This window comes from Rhamphochromis longiceps, linkage group LG2 (genome assembly GCF_057381845.1).
Source record: "Rhamphochromis longiceps isolate RC_006_pf linkage group LG2, R_longiceps_female_GT1.1, whole genome shotgun sequence".
NCBI classification, from domain to species: Eukaryota; Metazoa; Chordata; class Actinopteri; order Cichliformes; family Cichlidae; genus Rhamphochromis; species Rhamphochromis longiceps.
The window spans coordinates 39,563,087-39,581,677 of record NC_140558.1 but is presented as its reverse complement, the minus strand read 5'-3'; the positions used below and the strand labels follow the sequence as shown (position 1 = coordinate 39,581,677).

The following is an 18,591-nucleotide window of genomic DNA, read 5'->3' as shown; positions in this document are numbered from 1 at the left end:
AACCATTATTGCAAAACAAAAAAAAAACAAAAACGTGAGCAGACAATATAGAAAATGGGATTATAGAAGCCATCCCATTAAAAACAAACTTTAGCTTATATTTAAGCTTACAAGGTGTAAATTGCTTTAATATAAAATATTCCATCTGTCCATCACATAATCAGCATCACACCGATAACATCTGTTTAACTTAGACTCTCTTTCCAGCTTTAGTACCCAGCCTCACATAGTCATACGCTGAAATAGTTGGGATCTGGTCACCCTAAATATAATTACACGTGTTTGAAAACCAGTGATTGAACATGACATAACCCACTGAAACAGTTATTTTAATCTGAAGAAATCTAACAGACTCATACAAACAACGGCATATCTGATCAATCATTGTCTGCCTCATATGTTGAGGCGTTTTCCATCCACTTTTCAGTAAGCCTGATAGGGAGACTTAAGAAAAAAAGTGTGTAGTAATGACATTGAATGTGGACTCTCATCGTATTGTGCTTTTACTAAGGGTCATCAAAAACCTAACACAAAGTGGACTGCCATGTCAGATTATTTAAAATGCTTTGTGGTGCATGTACAAAAATGACCTTCAAAGAAAAAGCAAAAGAGAAACTTAAATGTGTTTACTTATACAAGTGGGCTGCCTTAGCAGCTTCATTATAGCCTATAACAACAAGAAGTGCTCCATTTTTGGCACATTTTGTGTGATTACAAACATCGCTATATCACTGGGCTACATGGCCTTGAAACTGTAAAACTTTGCTGATGCAGGATCACACATTTGCCACAGAAATTCCCAAAATTTCCAGTTCCCTACTTTAAATGTTAGTCCCACTTTTGACACTGACAAAAGAAACAAGCATCAGTTTAATTTTTATCCTTTTTTCTCTCTCAAACATGTGGTACATTTAGAGCATTGTTAGGTGTGTTAGCATTTGCCTGGGATACTGGATGAACAAAAAGGAAGAAAAAAAATAGTGACTTGATAACAAAGAGCATATTGATGCAAACCAAGGACAAAGAAGAATCTAAGTTTGAAAATAAATACTTTTCCTCTCCATTTAAAAAAAAAAAAAAAAGAGCAAACTGAACAATATCTGTGTGTCTTCTTTGTCCCAGCTCTCTCAGAGGCACTGACAAATATGGACAATATTCTCTTTTCAATAGGCATGCAGTCCACAGGATCACAAGACCCCTGACGAAAAACCCTGTGGAGCTATAGCCATTCAGTTGTCGGTCACTGGGTTGAAGATGATAATGGATAACATCCACTGGAGCAGACGATTTAAGAGACCGAGCACTCAGAACGGCTTTCATCCTGACTGGACCACCTGCATCCACCTTTCTTTCATCTAAGCCACATAGTTGTACTGGTTGGAGTTCTCCTTGTCACGCTCCATGTAGTCCCTGTCAATAAGAGACTCTATCCTCTTTTTCAAGTCAGCAGGCTGAGAGGAGAGGACAGACAGGAGGCACGAGTTAAAACATGAAAAACATGCCAGCATTTCAAGCTATATTTTGAGGTGTGATATAGAAAAAAAACAGAAGTGAAAAGGCAGATTCATGTTAGTCTTCCCAAAATTTATCATAAAATAAAAAGTAAATTAAAACACCTTCTCCTTTTCCTCTAGACCTGCATAAAGGTTATAGTTTTTTTGTTAGTTTCCCCCCTATTTGATACACGCTGTTACACTGGAGCAGGGGTCCCCAATCCCAGTCCACGAGGGCCGGTGTCCCTGCAGGTTTTAGATGTGTCCTTGATCCATCACAGCTGATTTCAATGGAGAAATTACCTTCTCAACATGTCTTGAAGTTCTCCAGAGGCCTGGTAATTTCATGTGATCATGTGATCCAGGTGTGTTGACCCAGGGTGAGATCTAAAACCTCAACGGCTCACGTGGACTGGGATTGGGGACCCCTGCACTGGAGGATGCTGATATTAAACACTGCCAAAGTTTAAAACCCCGATCCCCTAAGAGTCATATTCTAAATTTGGTCAACACAGCGTAACAGCAGCGTCTAACATTGTTCCTACACAGAGCTATGGAGACCATTATCTATAGCGCTTTACTCAGTCCCTAAGGACCCCAAAGCTACATTCAGTCATTCACCCATTCACACACTCACACACTGGCAAGCTACATTGTAGGGGGCGCACTGACAGAGGCGAGGCTGCCGGACACTGGCGCCACCGGGCCCTCTGACCACCACCAGTAGGCAAACATGGGGTTAGTATCTTGCCCAAGGATATTTGGCATGCAGCTAGGAGGCAGCCTGGGATCGAACCACCGACCTTCTGATTAGTGGCTGACCTGCTCTGCCGCCTGAGCTACAGCCACCCCATGTTTTAGCAGGATCAAAAACATGTGAGACAACTGGTCTCTTGACACTCTTGTTTGTGGCGTAGCTGCTTCTTTAAAAAAACAAAAACAAAAAAAAAACAACCATGGAAATTCCAGACTGTACAGTTCCTCTAGTGGTCACCTGAGGCTGGCACCCAAAGCAAGCCAATTCCTATAGAGTCACATCTTAAAATGCCCAACTTTTCAGCATTAAAAACAGATTTACAGCCTTGTAGATAAACAAACAAACAAAAAAATTCTCATGTAGAACTATTTGTGTCTGTGCGGCACACTGGTACTGCATATGGTTGCAGCTTATAGTTCTTATGAAAAAAAAAAAAAAAAAAAAAAGAATAAAATGAACACTACAGTGGACAAAAAACACCAAAGTTAAAGCTTTTAAATGCAAAACTCAAAACCAATGGGTGACCTGACAATCATGTGAAAAAGTGCATCTTTATAGGAATGGAGAGAGTCCCCTGAAAACTTTTTCACATGACTGCATCTTTTATCCTGTACGTGAAGAGCAAACGTGTTAAAATACAGAGAACTTCTTTGCCGTGAAGTGAAACTTTCAATGCAGCCACTATCTCGGCTTCTCATTTTGGCTTCTTGATCTCTGACTATTTTTCCCCACTCCTTCCTCTTTGTGGTAAACACTGAAGTCACCCCCTATCATGTCCAAGCAAACTTTTAAACCGAATCAGCAATCTGTCACATCGAAGCGTCACTGCTGTCTGGCCAAGTCCTAGTGGGTTTTTTTTTTTGGTTAGATCTAGTTTAGCTGAAATTGTCGACTGTGGAAGAGCGGGGGTCTGTCCAGCAAATGAAAGAAACTTCCTTTACTGGAGGACTGAAAGTAGACGAAAAAGGAGAGGGACTGAAATGGTAAGTGAAAGTAGTGAATACCCAATACAATATTCACATGTAGGAAGCCCCACAGCTTGGAAGGTTTCAAAAGCTACATTCACTTCTCATTATTTCTACTACTAGATCATGCATTAAACCCAGTGTAGTCCTTCTGTATGTTAAAAATACTGGCAACTACCAGTGCTATTTCAGCCTCCTAGTGGACACACCTATCAACTTAAAATTGGCTTATTTTCAAGTTATTGCATTTACAAGATTTTCAGAAAACTAGACCTTCAGTTCGAGGTCACTGAGATTCAAATTCATCTGAGACTTGTAGTAGTTACACCTATGGTATCAATTTTAAAATCCTACGTTCTCAAGTTATTGCATTCACGAGATTTTCAGAAAACTTGACCTGAGGTCAAGCTCGTAGATACACTTATGGTGTCAATTTTAAGGCCCTACGCTGACTCATACTCGAGTTATCACATTCACAAACTTTGGTGTCCGCACCTGGTGATGGCATTCCCCATCAGCTTTTACGACCGAGTGGTAAAAAGAAAAAAAACAAAACAGAAAATCATTTGTGATTATCACCTTGACGGGGAACTTCAGCTGACTGTACACTTCAGACATCAAAAGATTATGGGTCAGAGTCTTCCTCATCTTCATGATCCGCACAATGGCAGCATCGATCTGGTACTGACGATCCTGAAAGACTCTTTCTGTGGTGCTGGCTTGCTCCTCCACCTGAGTAAAAGAGGCGAGTTAAAAATAATTTTCCGATCCTTGAAAGATAATTTAGAAAAATACGGTGAGAGCAAACATACTGTTTCTTTCATCTGGATCTGGTTTATTTTGATCCTGAACAGCTTGTGTTTGAAGTCGTCATTGCAGGAAAACTTGTCCCCATCTTCTACATCTTTGCTTTTTGGGATTTTGGTGAGGACACGTGCTTTACCACATGCAAGTGACTGAAGAGTCCGCCGTAGCTCACTGTCCTCTGTGGAAAGGCCCAAAGATCAGTGTGGCTGGGAAAAAAATAGAGGATGCCATTTCTTCATGAAAAAGTGCTTTAATGTGTTAATACAAACCTATTCCTGTTGCCACTTTGATCTCTTCCAGGGTGAACTCCTCTCCCTCATTAAACATCAGTAAGACAAGGGTTTGGAAAAGTGACACCTGCAGCTCCTTCTTGCCCTTTTGCAAGAAACATCAAGACGATTAGCATTAAACTTGGCTCACTGAGTGAGCAAAACACACAAGGTCATTCTTAGAAAAGAGTTCAAACCTCTTTAAATTCAGCTTTTAAGACACAGTGGCCTAACGTCGACTGCCACTGCAGCTTCCTGCCACTGTGTTTGCCCAGGTAGAAAGTCTTGAAGATCTCCTGCAGTCGCACCATCTGGACAAAGATAAGAGAGGTGTTACAAAGCGACGCTCGTTATATTGAAAAGTACAAAATCAACCCTCAGTATTTGCTCAGGACTAACCTCAGGTGGCAGGTGCACTTCCATAGGGACGTACGTTGGCCAGTAGCCCATAGTGAGGATATTCACTGTCAGCTCGATATTGCCGGGAATGTTTTGGCACTGCATATACTACAGAAATACAAAGACATGAGTTTATCTACCCACAAAGAAGTTTTAATCTTAGTAAACTGAAACTAGCAGGAAACTGAATCCATTAGCAGGATTTTAGACTGAAAACAGGCAGTGTTGGTGAGGGTCCACCCTTTCAGTTTTATTGTAATTACACAAGTCTGAAGACAGAAAATCAAACCAGACTGTAATTATATGAAGAAACTGAATTTTACAACACTGGAAACTAATTTCACCAAACCCTCGTTTACAGAGCTATTTTAGTAACCAGGTATTACAGAGATACTTCTATTATAAATGGCTCTATTTGTGTTTATCATCCTCCCGCTCTGTTTCCTTTATACATGTCAGATACTTTGCAATACTTTAATGTTAATACTTTCAGTTTTTATTCATCTTTATACATACAGTTTTTTCCCCTCAAAAAAATGATTCAGTGCGCCTTATGTATTAATTCTGCATCAATAGCAGGGAAAGTTTGTTGTCTGCATTTTAATACGTCAGAGTTTATATGCACATCCGTCCTGGCTGACTGTAGTTGGTGGTTGTCTTTCTGACGCACCCACAAAACAAAACGTACATTAAGCCAGCTGCCTACTGTCTCACACCTCTTCCATGAAACACGTTGTTTAACTGGAGAACTGGTGCAAACCAGACACTATTCTCAGACTGAATGTGCCCCAGGTTTTATGTTATGCTGACAGTTGAATTACATCTTACAATGTCTATATTTCAAGCCCTCAGGGAAAGCAAAGGTAGGCTAACACTTTGGTTGCATTGTCGGCAATTTTTTTCTTTTTGATAAAACTTCAATGAAAAGATTTGTCTTTTTTCACCATGTAATGCTTCAATATGTGTGAACAAAACCTTTTCCAAAATGTCATTTTTGCCTATTTATGTAGGCAAAGTGTTACCTGTTTGAACTGCACCATGATGTCCTTAGAAAGCTCCATGTCCTTGAACATCCCCTCCAACTTGCTGGTGAACGCTGCTCCACATTCTGAAAAACAAACGTTGTGAGTCAAAGTTCAATCAGTCACTGTCAGGATTCCATCATGTAGCGCCTGTGTGCACACGTGCTAAGAAATGGCACTAAGCTATGAAAACTGACCGTGTTTAAGCTTTGACAGCATTGATTTTTCAGCATCAACAGAAGCACTTTTTCCAACCAGCAACCTCTTAGCCAGGTCCTTTTTGTAAAACGCCTCGAAAACATCTTTTCCTGCAAGGACATCAAAGTCTCACAATAAAGGCCGCACAAAGGACAAAGTACTGTACTTACACAACTGTTACAGTAAACATTACCATAGATGAATCTAAAGATAATCATGATCTTATCCAGCATCTTCTCCAGCTCTTCATCCGTGGCCTCTTTGTTTCCTGCCCTCAGCTTTGAATCCACATGTTTTGCTATAGAGAAATGTTGATTATTATCATGTTGGCAGAATTATTGTTGTTGATTGTTATTATTTTTCTCTTCACTGTGTGGCAGTTATGAATGGGGAACATGCTTAGTTACAGACCTATGAGCTCTGCAGGTTTATTTGGCCGTTTGTTGATGAATGTTTCAAAAGCTTCCTTCATGGCATTAACAAATTTCTCATTCTTCATGAAACACACGTCGATGATTAGATCCACTTTATCTTTAAAGTCCAGCAACTCCTGCACCATGGTTTTGTCTTTTTCCGGATTGATTACGATCGTGCTTCCAAAAGCCTGAATTTGTATTTTCAAGACATTAAAAACAATTAAAACAGTGAATTGATTCTGTCTTCTCTTCAGTCTTTCATTTAAAAGCTGCCATACCTTTATGTATTCTATCCAGTGCTGCAGGAGCACGCTAACGCCACCACGCACTCGACTGAAGAGCTGATAGAGGAGAGACAGATCCTGAATTCTGTTCTCATCCAGCAGGTTGGTCAGACCTGCAAGTTTCAAATAACAGCTAGAGGTCAATCAAGACTCAGTATGAGGTTCAGACAAGACAGTCACATATCAGGTACTTCCAGAACAGTCACTTATGCTTCACTAAGAGTAAAAAAACTAGGACAGCAGGTTGACTTTAATTTCATTCCCACCGACTGGATTCATTGGAATCACTCTCAGACTGATTGCCAAAGGTTTACAAATAACTGCAGTCTAATTTTTCATGCAGATTGCAAACATGTTGCAATCAGTATCAGTCAGTCTGCGCAGATGAGTGAAAATCGCTTGAGGTCCATCTATTTGCAATAGAGGACTCGACTTAACTGGTTGCATTCTGGTTATATTCCCAGAATTCCGCATCAAAGTTACTCGGCACCGATGTCATTCTGCATTTAAACTGCCATCCTGCAGTAACTAGAGAACTATTTGTTAAGGAATTTTTATTTTAAATTCATGATGTTCTGGCTAAACTCTGAATGTAAGTAGTGAATACGATTTTCTTTGTATGTAGACGACAGCAGATTTGATTTTTTCCCTCTTAACTTATCACAGTTCATCTCTGTATTATCACAAGCAGATTGCATGCAATTGCTAACTTGACTCTGTTCAATTGCATAGTGATAGTCCTGTTGCCATCTAGATGCACGAATGTTGTTTTGAAGACACTGACTGATTGGTCAGAGTGGTCATAGACCTGGGGTCCGTTCTTCGTACCTCGCTAAGTAAGTTAGCTGGATTTGATTGTTGACGATTTCGCGTGATCTTGGATCGTTCGGTTCTCTGAAGCTCATCCGGGACTTGCTGTCATAGCAACAGATCCGTAAGCGTAAACCTGCTCGGGAGCAGGCTTACTTTATGTAAACAGGATTAGATCGCGGCCACTCAGGTATGTCCGCTTCATTTATACGAAAGCAACAGCGATATTTTACCACTAAAGATATCAATGTAACTAAAGATAATGCAGTACTTGATTCTTGTATTGATTCCATACAGATACACACAGGTCATTTCCTAAAAAAAGGGAAATGTACTATTAATCATTCTATTTCATGTATGTGATTATTTCAGATGTAATTCATATTTTAGAGTAATAATAGTAAATTACTTCGTGTAATCAAGATGAGAGACCACGGCTATAAAAGCGAAGGTGGATTTGGGAAGTCTGTCGCAGCCATGTCCTGTCCGTATACGCGAGCCACCCATTGCGGAAGGTGCAAGATTGATAATGAGAGTTTTCAGAATCCAGCGTATATTGCGGGACAGACAGGATCCTTTAGCTCAGCGCGACAGTGTGCTCATAGAGAGATATCGATTTTCCCGTGAGGGTATTATTCACTTAACCAACTTGTTGACGAGGGGGTGCAGGACCACCACCTGTCTTCTTCTGCTCTGCCCTTTTCTTGGTTGTTGTTATGAACAAACAGAGTATTCCAGGGTCTCTTTCCAAGAGACTAAAAGCAATATAAGTGATAAATATTACCATTCTGTAGGATATTCTTATTTCACTTTTACTTGTTCCCATGTTCTAGTGGGTCCTGTTGTGGCTCTAATGTGAAAGAGGATATAATGTAATATAATATAATATGATATAATGTAATAAAATATAATAAATCTACCCTACCGCCTACTGGTGTTGGCCAGAGGGGCCGATGGCGCGATATGGCAGCCTGGCTTCTGTCAGTCTGCCCCAGGGCAGCTGTGGCTACAACCGTAGCTGCCTCCACCAGTGTGTGAATGTGAGAGTGAATGAATAGTGGCATTGTAAAGCGCTTTGGGTGCCTTGAAAAGCGCTATATCAATCCAATCCATTATTATTATTATTATTATTAAATTACTTACGAGTTTGATTTGTCAGCAACTTCCTGCCAGCCCTCGCTCCTTGCTTTTGCAGCCTTTGCAGTGTTCCCTTGCGTTTTAATTAAACTCTGAAACTCCTGAAATCCCTCACTCAAGAGTTCTTGCTCTGCTGCCGAAAAATACCGAGCGCGCTCCTTCGACATTTTCGCCGACCAATCAAAGGGTTGCCGATCAATGTTTCTACTATCGATGCATAGCCCCTGTTAAGCCACCCAGTGATCTCACATTACTTCATCCAGCTGTACTAATCGTCAACAACAGGTGTGTTCGGAGAACCGGAATAGCGAGCTCAGAGTTGGCGCGATGATTTGATCTTGGATGTAGTAAGCGAGGTACGAAGAACGGACCCCTGGTACCCATTTTTGAAGCTACCATATCGAAGCCATGGCATCACAATCACTGCACACAGTTACAATAGGTCTCTTTCTATACAAAGCGGTGAAAGACAAAGAGACTTAAACAAAAAAGTTACAGGCCACTAGATATCTGCCTTAATGAGGACTTAAGATTTGCCTGCTTTTTTGTAAACCTTGTTGTTCATTGACTTTAATTCAAATTCTTCACAATGGAAATTACCTATGTAATTTATTTAAATTTGACAAATATTGTGAGCTAAAAGGCTGTCTTTATATCCCAACAGCCTTTTAGGACCTAGAACTGGTCCAAGTTTGAGAACTACTACTCATATAAACAACATAAAAACAAAAAGACTAATGCAACATTATATGAAACTAAAAATGTCTTAAATCAGACACACTGAAGAGAAAATCTTGTTAAAAAATTGCCATAATTTAAAATATGCTGTAACAATGACAAAAAGGTACATTTAATAAGCTAAACCCTCATTTGTTTTACAATAATTTATTATTATATAGTGACCACTTATATTAAGTGTTTACCTTTTTGCAGAGTTGCTGTGAGATGTTCACCAAGCAGCTGCTTCTCCACAGCAAGGATGAGCGGTTTTCTGAGAGGAGGAAAAAGCTCAGGTTACGCATTGATCTCTGTCACCGTTTATTTGCTAAGTGAACGCTTCAGTCCGACACTCACTGTGTGCTCTGGTCCAGGTACGTGATTACTCTGTCAGCCTCCTCCTCCAAGCGCTTGTTAACATGATGGAGATATTCTGGTACCTAAAAAAACACATTTACATTCACACCACAGCTTTTAATGCTTATTCTGTAATGCAGATGAAAACTACCCATCGAAAGATTACATAACATCATAAAAAGTTGTTTTTCTTGCATAGAGGATAATTTGGCAGTCTTCACAGAGAGGTTTGTAGTTTTATTTTCCCTACAGTTTCTTCAAATTAAACTATAAGAATTGAGCGTTTGCAAAACAAAGTCTCTGCGCTTCACCTTTTGTATAAAAAAACAACAACCAAAAATCCACATAAACTAAGCTTCCAGTTGCAAAGTGAACGTTTTATATACTTTCTGCTTCAACCAGGCAAATGTTTTTTTTGCTGAGCTAAAAGCTTCACTCAAAACACGTTTACGGTGCCAGACCTGCTTTCTGCTTTACTAATGCTTAGGTCAGTGGCTACATCTGTGTTCCTCCTCTTCTATAATGAATTTCCACATGTGGTTAAATGGTTGGCTTTTTGTAAAATTTCTAACAACATCAAAAAATATTGAATCCTTTCTGAGGCATTAGTTGCTTATTTATTCCTTAGAAGAACCAAATGTGACAAAAAAGCTTCAAATCCTCACATCTGACAAGACAAACCCAGGGAATGGTTGGATGTTCTGTTAGAAGTAATTAACAAGAATTCTAAGAACAGCTGCCAAGGATTTTTCATGGGTTACTAAACTAATGACTTTAAGTATTGGTTTAGTCAGCTGATCAATGAATCGTGGATAACAGACGACAAAATAAAAAGAATGTGTTCCGAGTATGAGGTTATATAAATCACCTCTCTCTCCTGCATCAGCCTCTGTCCCTCTGCAGCGTACAGTCGATTAGTTTCCTCCAGAAAGCGTTGCTCAAAGGACTCTTGATAAATCTGCCAAGGAGGCCGACAGAACACAGGTTTCATTAAAAATATCTGACAACAGGAAACAGACACTTTATCACACCCGTGTGCAGGTGAGCCATGCAAACAACACACTTTTGTTGTGGTTCAAATAAACGGAGGAAATCCAAACAATCTTCAAAAACACATTTAGACCGTCACTACTTAATATCTGGGTTATTATTTGAAGAGTTGCCCTATTACCTGAAGGTCAGAGAGCATGCTCAGCAGGCTCCTCAGCAGACTGCGGTCTATCGCCTCTCCGTTTCGCTCCCTCTCAATGAGCAGCAGAATCCCGTCGATGGTTTTGCTCTGAACCTTCAGATCGCTGATGATGTAGAACCGGAACAGCTCCAGACCCATGTCCCTGAAGACCACAACAACCCGTTCACCATACAATAAAACAGAAATCAGCCCGAGTACGAAGCTAAAACCACAACATGGCTGATCACTCACCAAATCGATGGCAGCATGGAATTCTGTAAAACGTAGGTGCGATCCAAAAACAGGAATATACTCCTAATCATGATCTGTGGAACAAAGATACACAATTAATCACGCTTTCAATGTTCAGATGACCTCCTCCAATCTTACATATGAAGTTTAAAGGTCCTACAAAGCCTGCTGAGATTTCTCAGATGTTGCAGCTTCATTTGTTGGTGGTTAAAAAGTTAAGAAATGGAACAGAAATCACTTTAAGACGGAGAACAGATCGTTAGCTCTTTCAGTTTGGGGGAATTTTAATTCCCTGAATATCCATGTGTTGTTTAGGATGTGAAGAAATCAGTCAGAAATCAGGTTGTGCACATATTTCTATACTCATTGCCTTAGCTGTAAGCAGACTAATGTTGCGCATAGTCTGTCCCCAGAGGCTCATTCTGAACCAGAGAACAGCAAATCAAATTGATAACTCATAGGCAGCAAGTTTAAGACACACATATGAGACAAACATAACTTGGCTCAGGATAAATACTCAAATAAATGTATATGTTGTTCAGTTAATAACTCACTGATTGAATTTCAATCAATATAAAATCCTTCGAGCAATAAAATACGGTATTACAACCTTGGGCCAGTAAAACTAAAAAGTGGGTCTGTGCAATCCTTCTTACTGTTTAGAGTAGTAAGAGCGCTGCAGAGGCAGTAAGAGTAATGTATTGTGGTATTAGTGTTAGTGGAAGGATTTGATAACCTGCAAATAGTAAATTTATGGAGAACACATGGGTTAACTGCTGCTGACTACCCGAAATGTCTAAACTATCATTATGGGCTGGATGGTCTGTTGTGTGGTGGCATTATAGGAAAATTCTAATTTTTAACATTACATTTGTTTCTCTCTCTTCGCTGTCAAATACTCTAGTTAGCACAGATGCATCTGCTCCATACTGCTGTATGTAAATTGCCTACTATTATTGAAGTTTCATATGCTTGTTATGCTAGTTTTCAGAACCACACCCACTTCCTTCGATACCTGATCACTTTCACTTAAACAGCTTCTTTATTAAGTGTGTGATTAAGAAACCGTTACTGCGCCAGCAAGCTGGATGCCCTGTAGCGATTCAACTTTAAACACTAGCGTAGGTAGCAGACTTGAGATATTCTATAGTAATGTCGTAAATTTCCATCTCCTCTAGCGTTCCTCACTCTGCTGGACTGGCTGCTTGCAGGCATTGCACAACTAACCTCATACAAAACCCAAGATAGTGATATTTGCAAAACAGTCCATTTACAGGGCCGGGGTGGGGGGTGACTAATGACAGATGCATTTGAGTTGCACTACTTGGAATGTAAGAGCCAGAATAGTTTGTCTCTGTTTGTAATATTTCATTTACAAGCCCCCCGACCAACTCTATTATAAATCAGTTTTAAAAAATTGCTATGTTTAACAGTTTTTAACAGTATAAAACATACCATTTGTCTACAGTGATCTTGCCAGCACTTGTCAATTTTCTTCAGGAAAAGCACGCTGTCCAGGGCATCCGTGAGAACAAAGTTAAGGCAACAGTGGACACAAAATAACAACATCTTCTCTATGCGATTCAGCGAGCGAGACCGTGAAAGGATATTCTCTGAACTGATCAATTTGTGCCTTGATGTGGTCTTCACACACGGCCCTCAGCTGTTTGTACAACTTGGCAGAGATCTTATGGAAGCAGAGGTTTTCCACAGCCTGAGGGGAGAAAACAGAGCTGTCGGAATAATGATAACGGCACAGTTGCTGTTTGCAGATAGGGGAATTCAGCGGGTCTGTCTGGATACCTGGTAGAGCTCCTCTAGATTGTATTTGATTGACGTGCTGTTCTGTATGGCCTCCACCGCCTCCTTCAGCTTCTGCCAGGTCTCCTGCGTGTAGTTCTCGGGCAATTTGGGCTTTTCTGTGAGAAAAACAAAAACAGAACTGTGTTACCAGTCTCACTCATACTTAGAGGACTGATTATGAGAAGGCATAATCAGTCTGTCTAAATGCAAGTGAATACGTCTGTGATAACTTTTTAGACTGACTGTAACTTATTTTTGGTAAATTCCCAGTTAACTAGAATTACTTAAATTCCAGAATTTTCATTGGTGAGAGAAAAATGCATTTACCAACCAAGAAAGAAACTCATTTGTGAAATAAGTCACAACCAAATTTGGGTTCCTCAACACAGATGTCCCTCTCTTGTTTCTATGTCCGTCTGCATGTGGTCTCTCACGCAAAATTACCATTTTCCCACTCTTGTTTTGGAAAATGATTCACTCTGCTCAGCTCAAGTTGCACACATGACAGATTTTTACGGATTATTTTTAATATACATTTAAAGAACGTTATCATTATGAAAACAATCTGGTTTAGTTTTGGGGCAAAATACCGAGGTTGCCACGGTGATACGAACCCCACTTTGTAACGTACATGTTGCTAAAATGAGGAGTACCTCTAATTGAAATAAATGTTACAGTTCATGTTCACAAACGCTAACAGACTTTTTCACATTTGCTGAGACCACACTGCAATACTCCTTTTAAATTTTTCTCTTGATTCTCTCATTTCTGTCTTATAAATATATAAGACATCCCATGAGAGCACTTTAAAAAAATATGCTTTTTTAAATGTTTGTGCAAGATTCTCACAGTTTAAACTTCTTAAATTTTTTTTTAACTCTGTGGTTTGATTTGCTGTTCTTGTGTTTTTGTCTGGTCACCTTAAAGTCAAAGATGGTTTAAGTACTTATCACAGTATTAATCTGTTTTTTTCCCCACATACTACACCCGGTCCCAGTCTTCATTTACTCATTGTTGGCCATCTATAACAACTGTACCATACAAGCTGAAACCACAATATGAATTTTAGTGTATTAAAAAAAACTGCACCTCAGTTTTTCTCAGTTTACTGACACTCGGCCAAATATTGTATCATCGGGTCTGTGACACACATTTGCACCAACAAAATGTCAAACCTAAAGACTCCAGATCAGGTATCTTTAAAGTGAAGATTTCTTTGTTCTCATGGAAGAAAAATGGGTTGGGGTGAGCAATCAATAACGCAGTTTACAGTTTATAGGGCTGACGCAGTGTTTACAGAGTAAACATCTTTACTAATATATATACAAATATATTTCATATATACAAAATGGGTAGTTTTTTAAAAAACTTTCCAGCAATGTATCTGATAACTTAGTTGCCTCAGCATCACTGTCTGTAATAACTGAATAAAATAAAAAACAATATTTATTTATTTGATATTTGTCTTGGTTAAAACTTGCTGCCTTTGTTTCTACAGCTTGAATTATTTGTTTAACACGTGTAAGGTAGGATGCTACTCTAACACTGGTTACTTACTGGTGTCTTGTAATCCAGTGTGGGCTGAGCCTGAAGACTGCAATAATAAAATACAATTAACTGATACTCTGCTATGTGTGCTGCAGCCCAGATTTCAGGGTTTTTCCTGGCTTAGAAAAGATCATCAAGGGGTGACAACCAGAGCTATTACAGTGTTGTATTCTTCTTATTAATTTATTATTACTTTTTATTCCATCTTGAATTTTCATTTTAAATTTTTGTTTAAGCTCGCTTAGTTTCCAGAGCCACTTTGCTTGACTGTATGCCATTATTATTATTTGAGAATGTTTAGTTTTAGTTCATTTTCAGTGTTTGTTTTAGTCTGTTTTTATATATTTAAATTTATATATATATATCTATATATCTCTATATCTATCTATATATCTCTATATCTATCTATCTCTATATCTATCTATATATACATATATATATATACATATATATACATATCTATCTATCTCTATATATATATATATATATATATATATATATATATATATATATATATATATATATATATAAAACATTGCTATGTTAGGGATCAATAAGCCACACTTCCAGGTTATCATTTCAAAATTTTGAATTGGGTTCTTTAAAATTCTCAACTTAGTTTCAGCCAGTAAGTCAAGATTTCGAGATAATAACTCCTAAGGTCAATTTAATGTTCACTTTTAGTTCAAGCTACCCACACAAGCGGTTTGATGAAAGACTAATCGATATTTTAACGAAGACCCCTATAATACATGACGGTACTGCACGCATAGGGAAAATATGGCCCGAGGACAAAAACTGCTTGGCTCCTGATGTCTTTAAAGAATAATCAGACCCGAAGCTTCTGGGAAACAAAATACAAAAAAGATTTATGTTCTTGGATTTCAAAACAACGACTGTGAGAAGTCAGTGCTGTTATTTCACTCATGTTGAACAGACGGCACTCCACTGCAAACAACTGCTCTGTGATGAAAAGCAACACCTTCAACCTAATGGTAAATATATCAAAATACCAGAAGGCCGTACAGCCTTTAAGTGGACTGTTTTATTTCAGATCTAATACTTTACTTGAATCCATTAATAGAAACGCCACCAGTGGCCCAGATGGACTTGAGGCTGGCCTAACATAGTTTGTTTTACAGCCCATCGATGGCATTGAACCCTGCAATAATAGTCTGTCAATGTTTACTATTACTTTTTTCCCCTGGCCACTTTATAAACAAACGTATTTTATGCTCAGGCAAATGAAACTTTCAAAAAACAGTTAAAGAACATGGTACACCTACAGTCATTAATAACTGTCGTTTGGTGGGATGTCCACATACCTAAGTCCTCTTTTTTTGGTATGTAAGTGGAAATGGGCCTCTACTTAAACAAGTGATAATGTCCTCCAGTGTTCAACTTAACAGGCCAACAGATCAGACGATTACTGCCCCACAAAGAGAAGCCAATTTAATTATTTTAGTGGAGTACATGCTTTCCCTCTCTTTAGACTCACCCCTCCATGCTGCAGGTACTGCTGTTGGAAAGAGAGGATGGCTGCTGTCAGCTCGCAGCAATGTTTACCAGAAATCTGGCATATTTAAAGATCTGGCAGCTTTAACTTTATAGGTTTAAACTATCCGTACAGGTGGTTTGATTTAGCAAAATCAAAGGGACTTATTAACTTATTTATAGTTACCAAGATTACTAATCAAGGAAATACACATTTTTCCCAAGTTTGCCAAAGCCCGTGATATCTTTGTCCTATGTTATGGTACAATTTTTAAGCATTAAACTCATAGATAGCTGTTTAAAATGAGCTCTAGTCTCTGTTAAATGTGTCGGCCAGCTGGGACCATATCATTGTGATATAGCAGGGATTTGTAAGTTTAAGGTGTGTTTTTTTTTTTTCTTTTTAGGAGCTTGGACCCCATCATCCACCAGTGTCTACCTCTGAAGTTCTTGATGACTAGTTTCTTGGCAGCACCGGGTTTACTGTTGGAGAAGGTGGTGGATCCTGCAGTTTTCGTCAGTCCGTTTGCGTGGTGCCCCACGCCGCCGGGCAGGAACATGGCTTTGCTTTTGTTATTGGAGCACGAAGCAGCAGCAGCAGCAGCCTCCTCAGCCATTTTCACATCGAGTCCAATGAAATCCACTGAATCCTCAAACCTCAACTTCTTCTGAATGTGCAGCGGAGTGGGAGAGGAAGAGGAAGAGGAGGAGGAGGAGGAATTCAGGGTCTTTGGAGGCGAAGAGGAGATCGTGTCACTAGTGTCTTCCCTCTCCGAGCCGTTTATTTTCCTCTTTTTCGTAGATGTGATGTTACCGCTGTCGGTTTTGACATCAGTAGCCGCGGGTCTAGCCTCCTGGGTTGGCGGTGGTGGGGGATTAGGGGAAGATAAACCTGTTGGAAACATGAAAAAACGGGAATACTAATTCTTAACAGCCAGTCTTCTGATCGGAAACTTCCAGGGTCGCCGGGAGGGGGGAAAAGCTCAGCGTCCGAGAGCTTTTATCTGCCTTAACGCGGAGAGGTTAAACCAAAGTCCTCTATCCTGTATAAAACAGACAATAAATCACAAACTACAGAAGCTCCACTTGAACCTAGCCTCGTCGCTGTCTTGTTATTGCTGGCAGGAGACGAAAGATGGTTGGCTATTGCTTCCTCTTTTGCCTCGCTTGTCTAAGCGCGTCGTAAAGTCGTGCAGAGAGTGAGCGGTTTGAGGAAAGCGGCTGTTAATGAAAAATATTTACAGGAGAAACGCAGAAACTACGAGAACACGCTCACATGGGAGGAAAACAGCCGTCGGCGAACACGGGAAAAATCCGCTCAGAAAAGCTAGTCCGTGACCCCACCGGAAGTACTTTGTACAAAAGTAGTTTTTGCACAAGCGTGTTTCTTTTTTTCTAAACCAACCCAAGCGCTGTGACCGTTTCGGCCACAAGATGGCGCCCAGGCTCGACGTTTGACGTAAGTGTCACGCAAACAAATCTTTTAACATCTGCAGGAAGCTCCTGAGGATGTTTTACCAGTCGGTGGTTGCTGGAGTACTTTTCTATGCTGTGGTGTGCTGGGGGAGCAGCACAGCAAAGAAGGACTCATCCAGGCTGGAGAAACTGATCAGGAGGGCTAGCTCTGTGGTCGGCATGAAGCTGGACACTCTGGTGACAGTGGCAGAGAAAAGGACATTAAAGAAACTGATGGACATTATGGACAATGCCAGGCATCCTCTGCACACGGCCATAAACAATCAGAAGAGTCTGTTCAGTGACAGGTTGCTTCTCCCAAAGACAAGAACTAACAGACTTAAAAACGCCTTTGTCCCACACGCCATCAAACTGTTTAACTCCTCTCTGGAGGGGAGAGGGAGGGGAAACAGGAGGACAAAGGAGGGGGGAACAACTAAGCTGTAGTGCCTCTGCACCTCACTGTGCAATACCTTTTGTGCAATACTTTTGTAAATAGTCAACGGTGCAATAGACTCAATACTTGAAATGTGCAATTCACTTGTATTTTTATTTTTATTCCTATTTATTCTATTTATCCCCTTCGTATATTTTATTTATATTGTCTCTGTATTTATATATATGTGTGTGTGTATAACTCTGTAACTTCTGTCGGTGCTGTGCTTTTTTGGAAATCGAATTTCCCAGAGGAACCCACCCGAGGGATTAATAAAGTTCTATCTTATCTTATCTTATCTTAATAAATAAATAAATAATGCAATCGATGAATGAAAAGGTTTTGTACCGAGTCAACCTTTTTTATTATTATTTTTTTGTTTTGACCCATGACAACTAATTTTCTTGGTTTGTTTGCCCTATATGTTTTGAATGGTCAACTACTTGTAATAAAGTTAATTTCAATTTAAAAAACCAAACAAATCAACAACAACAAAAACAAGGACAGATAAGTTTCAAACTTCTGCTTCTTTGTTATCCGATATTTTTTTCTTTATTTAGAAATGACGTCAGTTCAAACGGCACCTTCTGTAATTCCCACACTGAGTGCAGTCAATCTTTTCTGGGAAAGTACCCATGAGTTTTGGCACGGGATTTGTATATTTATCTTGGATTGTATTACTTGCAGCTTTAACTTTGGCTTGAAAAGCTTACTTTGTAATATATCTCACAATATTTCTGGCAGGATTTTATATCTATAAATGTACAAATTTCCAATTCATTCATTTTGGTTTTGGGTTTC

General features: G+C 39.5%; 1 protein-coding gene across 1 annotated transcript; it reads right to left on the bottom strand.

The window, feature by feature from the left end:
- Positions 1 to 465: 465 nt before the first annotated feature.
- On the bottom strand, positions 466 to 17,296 carry cul4b (cullin 4B). Its single transcript, XM_085428502.1, has 20 exons — positions 16,339 to 17,296; positions 12,858 to 12,973; positions 12,665 to 12,768; positions 12,510 to 12,579; positions 11,055 to 11,128; positions 10,803 to 10,965; positions 10,500 to 10,589; positions 9,632 to 9,714; positions 9,481 to 9,548; positions 6,605 to 6,723; positions 6,322 to 6,514; positions 6,104 to 6,208; positions 5,910 to 6,020; positions 5,713 to 5,798; positions 4,691 to 4,798; positions 4,489 to 4,602; positions 4,292 to 4,397; positions 4,028 to 4,200; positions 3,795 to 3,947; positions 466 to 1,451 (listed from the first exon to the last, which is right to left on the bottom strand). Exons 1-20 carry the CDS (start codon positions 16,802 to 16,804, stop codon positions 1,356 to 1,358), a joined length of 2,598 nt encoding a protein of 865 aa, XP_085284628.1. The 5' UTR covers positions 16,805 to 17,296; the 3' UTR covers positions 466 to 1,355.
- Between the last annotated feature and the right edge of the window lie 1,295 nt (positions 17,297 to 18,591).

Bases quoted from the DNA above. Each gene is read 5' to 3' on its own strand.
- cul4b (XM_085428502.1), bottom strand. From the start codon at position 16,804: ATGTTTCCAACAGGTTTATCTTCCCCTAATCCCCCACCACCGCCAACC. The intron at 10,966-11,054 runs GTGAGTGATCAG...TGTGGTCTTCAG, and splicing joins TCCATGCTGCCATCGATTTG to GGACATGGGTCTGGAGCTGT. The intron at 6,515-6,604 runs GTATGGCAGCTT...ATACAAATTCAG, and splicing joins ACTGGATAGAATACATAAAG to GCTTTTGGAAGCACGATCGT.